The 14599-nt window shown below is 40.0% G+C and overlaps 1 protein-coding gene across 1 annotated transcript in view; it reads right to left on the bottom strand.

Annotated features, from left to right (window-relative positions):
• Nucleotides 1-14599, bottom strand: part of LOC126982220 (protein lava lamp-like) — a 163372-nt gene that overhangs the window by 17414 nt on the left and 131359 nt on the right. Inside the window, exons 17-25 of the mRNA XM_050834142.1 lie at nucleotides 11427-11538; nucleotides 10098-10643; nucleotides 9353-9889; nucleotides 8703-9002; nucleotides 7480-7602; nucleotides 7056-7214; nucleotides 2708-2908; nucleotides 921-1100; nucleotides 18-167 (exon numbers count right to left, since the gene is read on the bottom strand). Coding sequence (XP_050690099.1) covers nucleotides 18-167; nucleotides 921-1100; nucleotides 2708-2908; nucleotides 7056-7214; nucleotides 7480-7602; nucleotides 8703-9002; nucleotides 9353-9889; nucleotides 10098-10643; nucleotides 11427-11538 — 2308 coding nt within the window. The remainder of the gene's footprint in view (nucleotides 1-17; nucleotides 168-920; nucleotides 1101-2707; nucleotides 2909-7055; nucleotides 7215-7479; nucleotides 7603-8702; nucleotides 9003-9352; nucleotides 9890-10097; nucleotides 10644-11426; nucleotides 11539-14599) is intronic.

The raw sequence follows: 14599 nt of genomic DNA, 5'->3' as shown, positions 1-14599 counted from the left end.
TTTAAATTCACAGTCACCTTAACAGCTGTGGTGAGTGCTGTGATGGAGGAATGAAGTGCAGCGATGGGCATGACAGCGAGGGCATCCAGCTCACTGGCAGCATGGTCGTGTTTCATCTGCTCTAGCTGGTGCTCCAGGTCCTCCAGGCGTGAATCTCGTGATGAAATCTGCTCAGAAACAAAGACATGATGAACTGACTCCTTCCAAGCATTCTTTTATGCATTACAAGTCTTTCTGAATATAAAATTTAAAAGACACATATAGGGAAAAGTGAAGAACTAAGGATTTTTCTTCCTACAACTGAAGTTCTCATTATGAGGCCAGTGCATCCGATGTATGAGATAAGGACCTTACCTTTGTGTACAAAAGCAATTTTAAAGGTAAATGATGTATGTGATCTGCTTGATGCAGACACACAGGAAACACACACAGGGAAAGCGACAGAAAAGGAGTTATCAATTTAAATAATGTTTTCTTGGACTACAGATGACCAATTAAAGGAAGTTATTAATATTATTATTATTATTATTATTATTATTATTATTATTATTATTATTATTATTATTATTATTATTATCTTTTTCTATGCAGGCCCATATAATTGGTAGACTTTTTTGCAGGGTGTTGGTGGTCATTATAGTCAGATATTTTATACTGGTACCATGGTATTATTGTACAATTTGCTACTATTTCACACTTATTGAATTCATATAACAAGTTAGAGGGTGAGAGTATGTCTGACTGAAAATGGGGGAGTATTCTACTAATGTCTGCTGAATAGGGAAGGTAGGCTATTAAGACAATGAGATTATCAATGGCCATCTTAGTGTGTGAATTCCAGGAAAGGGACTCAAAATAGATACAAGACTTCACTTACAATATTAATGTACTGCTTCGAGTAACTACAATCATAGTCTTACCTGAAGATTGAAATTAAGAAGATCCTGTTCGTGGCGTCGATCGTGATCCTCTAAATCTTTGGCTAATCGCTGACCCTCTAGCTCTGCCGCCATCAACCGGTCTCGCAGCTCACAGTTAAGTCTATCGAGTTCTAGTAGTTGGGAGTTGCATAGCTTCAGCTGATTGCGAAGTTTTGTAACCTGAAAATTAACATCATGATAAGTGTCATCTTTTATAAGTTCTAAAACTATCAATATTACATGAACAGTAAAACATATAAACTAGATATGCTTGTTTAGAAGCATGCAGAAACCAAAAATGGTTGCTGCAGCATCAATCTTTTATTTTAAAAATTGATAACTTTTTTAATTATTACCATCACTAACATCATCATTGGTACATTTCCCTGATAAGCTGGGCTGAGTCACAGACTGACCACTGCAAAATTTGAAAACAGTGACAGACGGGAAGCTTGTTTAATGAAAAGGCCTACACAACACAATTATACCTTAAGGTGATACTCCAGAGTTTGGGTAAAAAAAAAAAAATTTTCAAAAACCTGATATAAGTCTTCTTTAACCACATATAAATCCAGTAACACACTGCAAATGCCCCCAAAAATTATAAGGGCTGGTGATGCCACTAAAGCTCCATAGGTGTAAGCAGGCTCATGATCCACTCCCGTAAAGTAAACTCTGTTACACTTTTATCATGGGTTATTATCATGAGTTTTCATCTCTGCTTTTATTTGAAATACATAGAGCACGCATATGGCAACACTAAGAGATAGTGAGAAAAGAGATAGCCAAGCAGGGAGGGGGGGGCACATAGTTACTCAGCGGAATCGGCGAGGGATTGTCATATAGGAAAGGGAAGGCTGCAGGCACCCACTGCTGGTAAAACAAAACCCCTTTCCAATGAAATGGCATTCCTGATGAGCCCCAGCAGTTAGGTGTACTTGAACACATTGGCAAAGGTGCAAGAGCATGGACCTGAGTCAAAGCGGTTGCGCACATCGGAAGAGTATTTATTTATTTATTTATTTATTTTTTTTTTTTTTGCAAGTTGGTCAACCATTCTTACTGTGCATTATCACATTGAGGTAGTCAATAACCTCCACCAAAATTGTAGATTTGAGACCAAGAATACAGGAGATATGATTGCGCAAAACTTTGAATGTCCGTATCTCGAAACTATGTTTTTCGTAACTCAAAAAAATGCCGAGAAGCCACTGTTACTCATTTAAACTTGAAATCTTGGCAACATGTTGGTGATATGGAAGTGAATGAACGGTCACCCTTGGAATTCCCAGTTTGTGAAGAACAAAAGAAATATAAAGGAAAAAAGCGCAGGAAGCAGGCGCAATTCTGGCGCCGTGACATCATGATGAAGAGATAGAACGACATTACTTAACGAAAAGGCAGTTTGGAAAACTGAGGGTGACCGTTGATTTATATATCTTCAAACTATTTACAGCCCATTATTGAAATGCCTCAAGCTAATAAAGTAGCCGTTACAAGCCTTAGAGCAATGGTAACAATAGATGATGTCACACAACATGACGTCACGATTTAGAACGTTCATAGTCATACGAAAGAAGGAGAATGTTACTAGGTATGTAACTGTAGAGTTTCAGCCTGAAATTCGCGATGCTTTATTTTTAATGATTTTTTTCCTTTTTACCAGAGTATCACCTCGAGATTGCTGCCAACTATAAACTCCCAGACTTTGTTGTCTGGACTGTGGCACTGGGTATAACCCTTTTCAAAAAGTATTGATGAAATATTCATTAGTTAGAATAACTTACTTCTGATCTGTGTTGTGTTTCATGACTAATTGTCTCAGAGGATGACTCCAACAAGTCTCTTTCTGCTTCAGCAAGACGAGTCCTTAATTCCTCCAGCTGTCTTCTGTAAGACAATTCTGATTCTCTGGCACCATGTTCTTTAGTTACTGCTGCTTCCAGCTGTGCTTTGTAGGACTGAATTTCTTCTTGCAAAGATGCCACCTGTAAATTATTAAAAAAACGTATCATCCTGAATCGGAGAGAAAGATGCAAATTACATTTAAACATTGATATTGTGACCCCGAACTGCTATGGTGACATCAAGGCAGACCAAAGGCAAGCTAGATGGAGGTGGTAGCAGTAACAGTTTTATGATGGCAAGCTTTAACCCCTTGACTGCAGATTTCCTATAAGAAGACCTCACCAAGCTACTGGAGTGGAACAAAAAGTGGCTGCTACAATTCAATGAAGAAAAATGTACAGTCTTGCATCTTGGAAGGGGATATCCAGCATACCAATACCACATGGGAAACATTCCACTATCCACCAGAGGCAGAGAAAGACATGGGACTATATGTTATCAGGCTACCAGTAAAAGCCAAATTCGTTCCAATCACAGGTTAAGAATAGCAGAGATGATGATGTAAATATGTTCAAATGTCCATTTGCAAAGATTCCACATCTCTACATATTCATTAATTTTTGCCATTTTCTTTAGATAACTGTTTAATTATAAACTTGTTGTTTTGATTTCCTGCTTATTCTTCCAGTTACATCTCATAATGAGGGAAAAATTATGTACATACATTGAAGTAAAAAAATGTATTTGGAGCAAAGATCACATCCCCATCCTCACCTTCACATGGTGCGCACCGTTAGTATATCCTGTGGGATAGAACCAACGGGGAGGGGGGTAGTGACCATCAGCTGCTTTGTTTTAATCCTTTTAGCCTTGACAAGGAGCAAGTCTCCATAACACCACATTGGACTGGCCACCCATTGGTGGCCTCTAATACTTTTATTGAGTTTTTAGAGGCAGGAGTGATGGCCAGAGGGCGGCAGAAGAGAAAGGAATGTATGAGACTGGTGTCTATTAATACGAATGGTTTAGGTGGTGAGGAAAAGAGGAGAGTGATAATTGAAAATTTTGTAAATGGTAGAGTGGATGTGTTGGGAGTGAGCGAAACACATAATTTGAGGAACTGGTGTGAGTGATGGTAGAGAGGGTACGTGGGAGGGTGTGCCTGGGGGGGTTGTATGGACAGGGATAGATGAGAAGTATAGAGGCAGGAGTAAGGAAGGATGTGCTATTGTGATGTCTGAAAGAGTGTGGAATGGTGTGACTGATTATGGTTGGAAGGGATCAAGAATTGTGTGGGTGAAAGGAAAAGTAGGTTTAGAAAAGTATGCATGGGTGTGTATTTATGCACCAGTAAATCTGAAAAATAAAAAAGGACTGAGAGAAAGGGAAGCTTTTTGGGAGGAAGTGAATGCATGTTTGATTAGTTTTGAGAAAGAAAAAAAACTTATTATGATGGGAGATATGAATGCTAAAGTGGGTAATGAATGTGTGATGGATGTGGTGGGAAAATGGGGGATACCTGGAAAAAATGAAAATGGAGAGTGCCTGGTGAATGTCTGTGCTGAGAGGGGAATGTTCCTAGCGAACACCTTCTTTCAGCACAAGAATATCCAACGATACACATGGAGGAGGGGAGAAGATAATGAGCAAAAAGGATTGTTTGATTATGTGGCAGTGGATGAAAGGCTTAGAAAAGATATTTGTGACACAAAGGTAGAAAGAGGAATGTTCGATGGATCTGACCATCTTGCAGTGCTGGCAAAGTTAAAGCTGAAAGAAAAGTGGGTGTTTGAAAAGAAAGGTGAAGTAAAAAAGGAAATACTGAAGATAGAAAAGTTACAGGAAAAATAAATAAAAGATGAGTATAAACGTGAAATGGCAGAGGCCTTAAGTAAAAAATGGGAAAGTGTAAAAGATAATACAAATATTGAAAAAGGTTTTGGAACATTTAAAGAAATAATGGTAAATACAACAAAAAAAGTGTTAGGGATGAAAGTGGTGAGAGATGGAAAAAGAAAAGGAAATTCATGGTGGACAGAAGAGATAAGGAGGATAGTAAAAGAGAAAAGGAAACTTTTTAAGAAAACTCAAGAAAGAAATGTGTCTGAACAAGTAAAAAGGGAAAGGAAAAAGAAATATAGAGAATGCAAAATGAAATTAAAACAAGCAATAAAAGAAAGTAAGAAGAGAGTTGATGAAGACTTTGGAAAAAGACTAAGTGAAAAATATAAAGGGAACAGGAAATCATATTGGAAAGAAGTAAAAAATGAAAGAAATGCAGAAAATATCTCCCCAAGCTAAAATAAATGAAGTTATGGATGAGAATGGAAAGATGTTGAAATACGGGGAAGCTGTGAAAGAGAGATGGAAAGAATATTTCAAAAACTTTATGAATTTTGAGGATGGACATCCAGCAGCTGTAACAGCAGCAGTTTTGAGTAGAGGTAGAGGAGGAGTATATGAAGAAAGAAGTATAACATATGAAGAAGTAAATCAGGCAATAAAATGATTAAAAAATGGAAAGGCAGATAATTGATGGAATCACAGCAGAAATGTTGAAGTGTGGAGGAGATGAAGTTGTGAAATGGATGGTCAAGATATGTGAAGTGGCATGGGAGGAGGGGGGTGGTGCCAGCAGACTGAACAAAAGCCATCATTGTCCCAGTTTACAAGGGGAAGGGCAGGAGAGGGGAATGTGGGAGCTATAGAGGTATAAGTCTCCTGAGTATACCCGGAAAGGTATATGGAAAAGTCATAATAGAAAGGGTGAAAAGACTTACAGAAGAGAAAATCAGTGAACAAGGAGGCTTCAGGAAGGGAAGGGGATGTGTGGATCAGATATTTGCCTTCAGGATGGTAGTAGAAAAAATAATAGCAAAAGGAAAGAAACTATACACTGCCTTCATGGATTTGGAAAAAGCTTATGACAGAGTCGATTGGATTGCATTGTGGGATGTTTTAAAGATTTATGGTGTGGGAGGAAAACTGCTTAGTGCAATATAATCTTTCTATGAGGATGCATCGCATGTGTCAAAATTACTGGAGAAACAAGTGAACATTTTGAGATAAAAGTGGGCTTAAGACAAAGGTGTGTCACGTCACCATGGTTATTCAATATTTATATGAATGGTGTCATTAGAGAAATGAAGGGCAAAGTTGGAGAAGTTGGAGTAAGACTGTTCGATGAGGTAAGAAAGTGGGTACTGAATTCGATACTGTTTGCTGATGACACAGTGCTCATTGCAGAAAATGAAAGTGACCTACAAAATTTGGTCAGTGTTTTTGATAGTGTCTGTAATAGGAGAAAGCTGAAAGTAAATGTCAACAAAAGTAAAGTGATGGTTTGTGAGCAAAGTAGAAGTGAGGTTGTAGATTTTGTATGCCCATACAGAGTGGGAATTGAATGTGAAAAGAATGCAAAATAATTTTGAATGGTGAAGAAATGGAGGAGGTCAATGAGTTTAAGTACCTTGGATCAGTTATGTGTAAGCATGGTGGTATGGAGGGAGAGATAAAAGAAAGGGCATTGCAAGGAAGAAGGGTGGTAGGGTCTTTGGGACAAATCATGAATGGCAGAAGTGTGAGCATGGAAGTAAAGAGGGATTTGAGAAATACAATAATAGTACCAACCCTCACATATGCAAGTGAAACGTGGGCCTGGAATGAAAGTCAGAGGTCTAGAATGCAGGCAGTGGAAATGCGTTATTTGAGGAGTGCTTGTGGTGTGAGTAGAATGGATGGAATGAGTAATGAAAGTGTGTACGAGCATTTTGGAATGTGTCACAGGGGTGAAGAGAAGAAGTGTGGAGTGGTGGAAGAAGTGAAACCACAGACCTTAAAGTGGTTTGGCCACATGAAGCGAATGGAGGAGAGTAAGATGACCAGAAGGGTGTATGTGAGTGAGATAGAGGGAGGGAATGCTAGAGGACGACCTCCAGTGAAATGGAGAGATAGGGTGCAAGAGTACGCTGGGGAGAGGGGGGAAAGATCTTTGAGAAACTTTGAGCAGGCAAGGAGGGAGTGTCTGGATAGAGAAAGTTGGAAGCTCTTCTGCCGTGGCCATCCCCTGGTGGGAGCTCCTAGGAGCAGGCGTCGATGAAATGAATGAATGAAAAAGATCACATTTTGCTAAACTCTTTTTGTAATGTGCAACCATGCATCCAAATGAACTCTTATATTAATCTAGATGTCGAAATTTAGTTACAGATGTGAGATTTCTACATAAATATCTGTAACTCCCTTCTCCTGATGATCTGAATCAAAGCTGCAGCTTATTAACATACGTACCTGATCTCTAAGTTTTCTTTCCCTTTGTGCCAAGATTTGGTCTGCTTGGTGAAGCGTTTCCCTCAACATACTCTCCGTTACTTCAAGCTCTTCTACTCGTCCTCGTAGGTAGCTCTCATTTTGTTGCATTTCCGACACTTTGCGGACAGAATCCTGGGCCTAAGGATGCATAAGAAAAATATTCAGATATTAATGCACAGTATCATGTTACAAATTTTGTTAAGTGACTGGCATATCCAGTATGAAAAAGGTTTTTATAAAATACAACACATACTGCATGTTCATGATATACACTAAGAGAACATTTTAGATACAATGTATACATCTGAATGTTGATTCTTTTGTAAAAGAAACTGCAAATAGTTTTTGAACAAAGTCAAAGTAACTAGCTGAAAAAATTTATGTAAATCCCAGATAAACCTACCTGACCCAACTCTGAAGAGAGGGCATTGTTCTCAGACTCCAGAGTGATCATGCGGTGCACAAGCTCCTCTTGGTCTCGTAGTTCACTGCGCAGTGCCTGGTGGTTCTTCTCCCCTTCCATGAGCTGCATCCATGTGAAACAGACCAATAGTAATGAGTGCATCAAAGTTAACTTACAGTGTTTCAAGCAGACAGAAGACTGTTTAGCTATTCTAGGTCAAAATCTAAAAAAAAAAAAGAGAGAGAGAGAGAGAGAGAGAGAGAGAGAGAGAGAGAGAGAGAGAGAGAGAGAGAGAGAGAGAGAGAGAGAGAGAGAGAGAGAGAGAGAGAAGAGAGAGAGAGAGAGAGAGAGAGAGAGAGAGAGAGAGAGAGAGAGAGAGAGAGAGAGAGAGAGAGAGAGAGAGAGAGAGAGAGAGAGAGAGAGAGAGAGAGAGAGAGAGAGAGAGAGAGAGAGAGAGAGAGAGAGAGAGAGAGAGAGAGAGAGAGAGAGAGAGAGAAGAGAGAGAGAGAGAGAGAGAGAGAGAGAGAGAGAGAGAGAGAGAGAGAGAGAGAGAGAGAGAGAGAGAGAGAGAGAGATATTTACATAGATATTCAGATCACTCAGACCCTATGGTCATAGTAGGTGGCCTGTCCTTAAACCTCGGCGAAACGATATCATATGCACCACGGCACTGCATTTCTGCCTCAGCAAATATAAGGTGGCATATGATTTATAAATGGTATTGCACTAAACCACCAAAGCTTATTTCTCACATTTAAAACCTTAGATATTGAAGTGGTTTGAGACACAGATAGACTCCCAAAGACCTTAAGCTACAGGATTCCCTTTGGCTCGATGCTAGTGTTCACCTCCCATCTCGTGAGCCTGGGTTCAAATCCCAGGCAAAATGTTGGAAAAAAGATTGATTCTCCTGAATAGATCAATTTTTCATATGCTTTGAGAAGGGAAAATGACCCCCACCAGACACTGGTGGCTAGTAGTGGATTAATTAGTGTGTTGCATTTCACCATATAAGGGCAGGATATTGGATAGCTGGCATCCCTTGAAGGGGTTCTGGTCATGCTAACAGAGAAAATGTGATCTAAAGATGTGACAAGAAAACCTGAGGTTCAAATCCCAGCCGGCATATCGGAAAAAAGATTTATCCTCCTGAACAGATTAATTTCTCATGTGCTTCGACCAAGGGAGCTGGTAAACCAGTGGTGTACCTGTGCAACATTTACCTTGATTTGTAATTCTTTTTCCTTCTTCTCCAGATTCCATACTCTCTCCTTCAGCTTCAATTCTGAATTCTCAGTTTCAATGAGCCTGTCAAGGAGATCTGATATACGAGCACCATCACTTGTTCTGTTGCTGGTCCTCATTGTTGCTCTAAGACGTTCTTCAGAGATCTCCATCTGCTGAATTTTGGCAGCTTGCTGACTTGCTTTTGCCTCCAGATCTTCAATTTGTTGCTTGTAAGACGTCACATGGCTGGACATAATCTTGTCAGCTTCCCGGATCGTTTCCCGATATGCACATTCCTATAGAACAAAGAGCTCAATCAGAACCAAGATTTATACATGCCAAATAAGCCAATTCAAACTCTACTTATGGTAACTGAAATTTTTTTGGAAATTAAGAAAAGTAATTGAAGATAAAAGTAACATAGTCAGTCAAGCCTTGCTCCAGCCAAAGACATTGGGTATAACATCAAATTACACTATTCTCTTAAAACAATCTTGACAATCTGAGATGCAACTGTGAAAATCTGTATGAGAAATCAGGTTATGTTGGATTTAGAAACTTGCTGGAGTGGAGGAGCATTTTTTTTCAATTTATTATCTTAATTTCATTCAAATGTTACTAACAGTCTTAAGGATTCATACTGTACCTTTTTCTCAAGATCATAAATTCTTTGTCGCAGGTTGGTCTCGGACTTGACTAACTCCCTTATTTTTCTCAAAATATCACCATCATATCGAGTCTTATTCATTGAAGACTTGCTGCCATGCAAAGTGATGTTCTCCATTTCTGCATCCATCTCAACATTATCATGAGCAACAGATGAACCAATAATTTCAAGTTCCTGTCTGAAGGTAGAGATCTGCAATTCAAGTTGGTGGACACGTTCTTCTAAGCGTTCTCGTTCCTTCTGCGACTCAAGGAGCTTTACCTTGTGGTCTTCAACCAGAGTCTTTTTCTCCAGTTCATATAAATCTTGATACCTAGACATGTCAGACTTTAATTCTTCTATCCTGTGGAGGTAACGATTCTTCATTTCTTCATTCTTCTCTTGCACTTCTTCAAAACGGAAGAGCAGCTTGCACTTGTCATGGTCAGATTCTTGCAGCTGTTGTTTCACTTCCTCAATTTCTCCCTCCAAATCTCTATGCTGTTGTAAAGAATTCCGCCTTTCACTATCATGACCCTGGAAAGAAAATTTTAAAAATTATAGATATATAGATATATATATATATATATATATATATATATATATATATATATATATATATATATATATATATATATATATATATAATACTAGATCATGATAAAATCATAATACATGGACATACAAAAGATATGGCAATTGCATACTTCCATCTGTAATGTTTTCAGAGAACAGAAAGACGTACCTTCCTAAGGCTCATTTTTTCTCGCTGCAGATTCTCTATCTGTTCCAAGTAAAACTTTTCACGCTCAGTGACTGACTCACACTTCATTGTCATGGTGGCCTGAGTTCTGGTCTTGATGCTTTTTATGCGTTTATTCTGCGGTTCTTCTTCATTTGCTTCTGCTGGCCTCCGTTGGCCATGCTCTTCTGGGATATATTTCTGACCAGCTGTACCATGTATCTCTTTTGTCAGAAGACCAGAGAATGGGGTTTGTATACAAGATTCAAACCCAACAGGGGGACACATAGACACACACTTGTTTACATTTATAGGAGTCTTGGTTATTTCCCAAGATAATCCCATCTGCTTGCCGGAGTATGGAACAAGGGTGAGCGGTCTGGCTGCCCAGCATCGCCACTGCTCCACTGCCCACAAACCGTACATGACAAAAGTAAGCTGGGCAGCAAGAGCATTTTTGGCACTGGACAATGTGGCAGCCCTTTCTTCTACCTTACTTTTTATAGCTTCCAACTTTTCAAAACGTGCACGATGTTCCTTGTCAATAATCTGAAAAAAAAATACATAGCTATGAAAGAGTAATCACTGGTTTGTAACTGTAAAGTTTACTTTTACAGCAAAGGAGACAGTTCAAGGGCTTAACAAAAACAGAAAAAAGCCTGCAAAGTACTGCTCCCACAAAAGGAGGACAGGATTTTTAACAACAGAGGATCAACTGGGTTGAGGAGATCTCTAGAAAGAGTTACAGTAGTAGGAAGATGAAAATACAGAAAACCACTCCAGATTTTATTAGTGAAAAGGATGAGATAGAGTAGAAAGTCAAGTGCAGCAAGGACACAATATAGGTAGAAACATGCAGTTAACAAGTTCAGTGGAGCAGCTAACATGAATAGAGCAATAGAAAATAGTAAGATAAGCAATGATGCAGCAGAATTCATGAGGTGACAAGGGAAAAAGACTGACTATATTGTCCAAAAGGGTTGTGGGGGTGGAACCTCCCCATACAACGCTATGCGTGCTCTATACAGGGGCTGACAAGACCACTGAACATAGCTAGCATCTGGGAGGGAGAAAAATTGGTGGAAGCTGATTTAGCAGTAGTTGAGAAATGAGGTTTCCAGTTGAGGTTTTGAATTAAGAAGAGACCTAGAATGTTTAATGGAGAAGAGGGGGACAACAGCATGTTATCAAAGAATAAAGAGATAGATGTCTCAAAACTTGTGTTGAGTTACCATATGGAGAAATGAAGTTTTTGATTCGTAAGAATACACAAAGTTCCTTCTGCAGAATATGACACGTTTCACAGCCTGTAGGAAATATCAAATGTCTGACCTGCAGGTCCCTAACACGACGCTGCAGCTCCCTGGAGATTTCCTGCTCCTGGGAGAGGGAGGCGCTCAGCAAATTTTCCATCTCCCGCGCCGCCTCCATCTGGGACTCCAGTCTGGATGAGTGGATTCATTATTTTTTAGTGTATAAGATAAAAATATATTCAAGTAATCTGAGACACTATATAAAATCCTATTCAAATAACTACATTAAATACTAAATTAATGGTGAAATCATGGTAGTAAAGTTGGGGCTTGCACAATAGCTGCACAGGCCTTAGTGCTCCTCCATCTCATTGGCCTCTGAGCCAGTGGTGCGTAAGAATCCATCAACCCACGCAGTGGCGGAATATATATATATATATATATATATATATATATATATATATATATATATATATATATATATATATATATATATATATATATATATATATATATATATATATATATATATATATATATATATATATATATATATATATATATATATATATATATATATATATATATTATATATATGCCTATTTCTTGTTTAATATTCACATAATATTTGCTAGCATTGCAATTAAAGGTTAGATCTGTTAGATCTAATTAATAGTAGTAGTAGTAGTAATATTGTTATTATTATTATCATTATAATTAGCAGGCTAGTAGGGCTAGTAGTGTTCACAGGAATGATACCCCCCAGATCTCAGTGAATCTTTGAAAGGGCACAATTTAGGTCCTAAGGGGGGTACAAGAACATGTACTTGGACTCAGCTCTGATACGTTACTTTCAATATTAGCCCACATGTATTTCACGGGAGGTAGAAATCCAACAATATTCAGGTAATTCTTCCGTTTAGATTACACTGTAATAAAATGGCAATTACACCATAAAAAGACACGCCTTACTCTTATTAACGTGAATGGTAAACATTGAAATAATTTTAAAAGGATTATACGTAACTCAAATATTATTCTAATTGTGCGTCCTAGAAAATGGTGTCCTAGAACAACTAAAAAATCCAATTGACAATAAGCCCACCAGCAGACATGAATACACACACATGCATACTTTAGGCCGCACTAATCATCGCAGTTATAACCTAATGAATTCCTTTTATAGTCTGCCATTCACGCGCATATAACAATAAGAGCGAGATGTGCCAGTAAGTCTGCCACAGTCTTACTCACGCGATGTCTTACCTGGCCACAAAGGAGGTGGGCTGTGCGTGCAGTGCCCCGTGCTTATATACGACGCCATTCTTTGTGCTATGGGCTCCCGGGGCGTGTTGCATGTCCCTACACTTAGCTTCGGTGTTCGGCCAGGCCAGGTCTGCGGATAATGGTTGCTGCCCTGGCCTGAGCGTCTGGTTGAGGAGCGTGTGGAGGGTAAGCAAATCCATGTCGCCGAGACCCTCAGGAGTGTCATGCCCCATTACGCCGCGGGTGCACGGGGCTCCCGCCGACAGCCCCGACGCCCCGAGCCAGTGGCATCCCACTCCGCTTGTTCAGTGGCTTGCCGTTCATTTGGCCTGAATTTTGCTGATCTTTGCTGATATATAGTTCACACTAATGATGGATTACGCGGCCACAGACTTATGGAGGCTCCGCACATAGGATTGAACCACATCCAACACCCCAAACGAAGCAACTTGCAGTGCTTCCTATTTACGATGATCTTCAGAGTGAAACATTATCCACATCGTCCCAAGAGTTCACCGACGCACCATTAAAACTCTGCTGCTCGTCGTGCACAATTGGCTACAAGTACTACACGTTATCGTCTACGGACGTCACATCAGAGGGCGAAGAACGTTCGCTGTGCACTCTTTGACCATTGCTTTCAGACTGCTCAGTGCTTAAAAACCGACCTCGATCCGTCCTCGGCGGTGGACGACAGCGAAGAAACCTATTACACGTTACAGTCGAAGTTCCTATTCCACGAGCACTGGCTGGTGCGCCGTGTGGGCGCCCGTGAGGTGAGAGCAGTGGTTGCACGCGAGGCGTCCATGAGAGGGGCGAGAGGCAGGAAGGGCGAGCGCAACTGACCATGACACAACAACATCGACCTTCGTGCCATAACACAAGACGCAGCTCTATTGATTAACTTTCTCAGGTGTCAGAAGCGAGGCAAATACCATTATTAATTCTCCTAAAGTAGATTAGTAAATCCTAACCGTAGTAGAATGAACTATCACGCCGGCAAGTGAGGTAGAACGCGGGTGAAAGAGAAAGTCGGGGAAGGTTATCTGCGGTTACAGTTGAACAACAATAACATCTAACACAGACGCATCAGCGAGCTAAGGCTCAATAAAGTACCGCTTCTTGTAATCACACACACACACACACACACACACACACACACACACACACACACACACACACACACACACACGCACGCACACAGAGAGAGAGAGAGAGAGAGAGAGAGAGAGAGAGAGAGAGAGAGAGAGAGAGAGAGAGAGAGAGAGAGAGAGAGAGAGAATTGATGCCTGACAAGTGATTACATGATAATTAGTAAATCAAAAGAAAATTAGCTCAGTGAGGAAATAAATAGGAAAATATTGAAGGAATAACGTGATAATGCTGTGATACACTAGCGTGATGTGTGAGCAGTAGAGGCTTTACAGTGTCACTCACGAAGGCAGGGAAGGGGAAGGAGGCGGAAGACATGGATGAAAGGAGAGAATAGAAATTAAAAGATATTTATGAAAGATAAATGGAAAAGGTTCGGAAAAGAAAGAGGGAGAGGACATCAGGCACCGCCAAGGAAAGACGCGCAAGAGGCAAGAAAGGGAAGATGAGGTAATGGTGAAGCGAAGGGAAAGGGAGAAGGAAACGAAGCAAGAAATAAAATTATATAAATCATGCATCCTTGTGACTGAAAAGACAAAACTAAGAAATATAAATTTGTGGAATTATCGCAGAGGACTGGGTACCCTTAACGTCTCTGAACAGCGATGGGGGAGTAAGGGGCGGCAGACTAACGGAAGCACAAGTTATACAAAGGACGATGGGGAATGTCGAACCGAAGCAGCTCATAACGTGTCCTAGCTCCTAACTATTTATGCTGCTAGTCCTCATTTCGTGTTTGACTCCCTAGACCATACTTCACTCCTAGAACACAAGGGGACTACTCCAGTCTGGCACTGCAAACATGAGTTAGCCAGAGCTCTGGCCGGACCATGC

The sequence above is a fragment of the Eriocheir sinensis genome, chromosome 4, assembly GCF_024679095.1.
Source record: "Eriocheir sinensis breed Jianghai 21 chromosome 4, ASM2467909v1, whole genome shotgun sequence".
Classification (NCBI taxonomy): Eukaryota; Metazoa; Arthropoda; class Malacostraca; order Decapoda; family Varunidae; genus Eriocheir; species Eriocheir sinensis.
The sequence above is the reverse complement of the archived record's forward strand: the minus strand, read 5'-3'. Positions and strand labels throughout refer to the sequence as shown.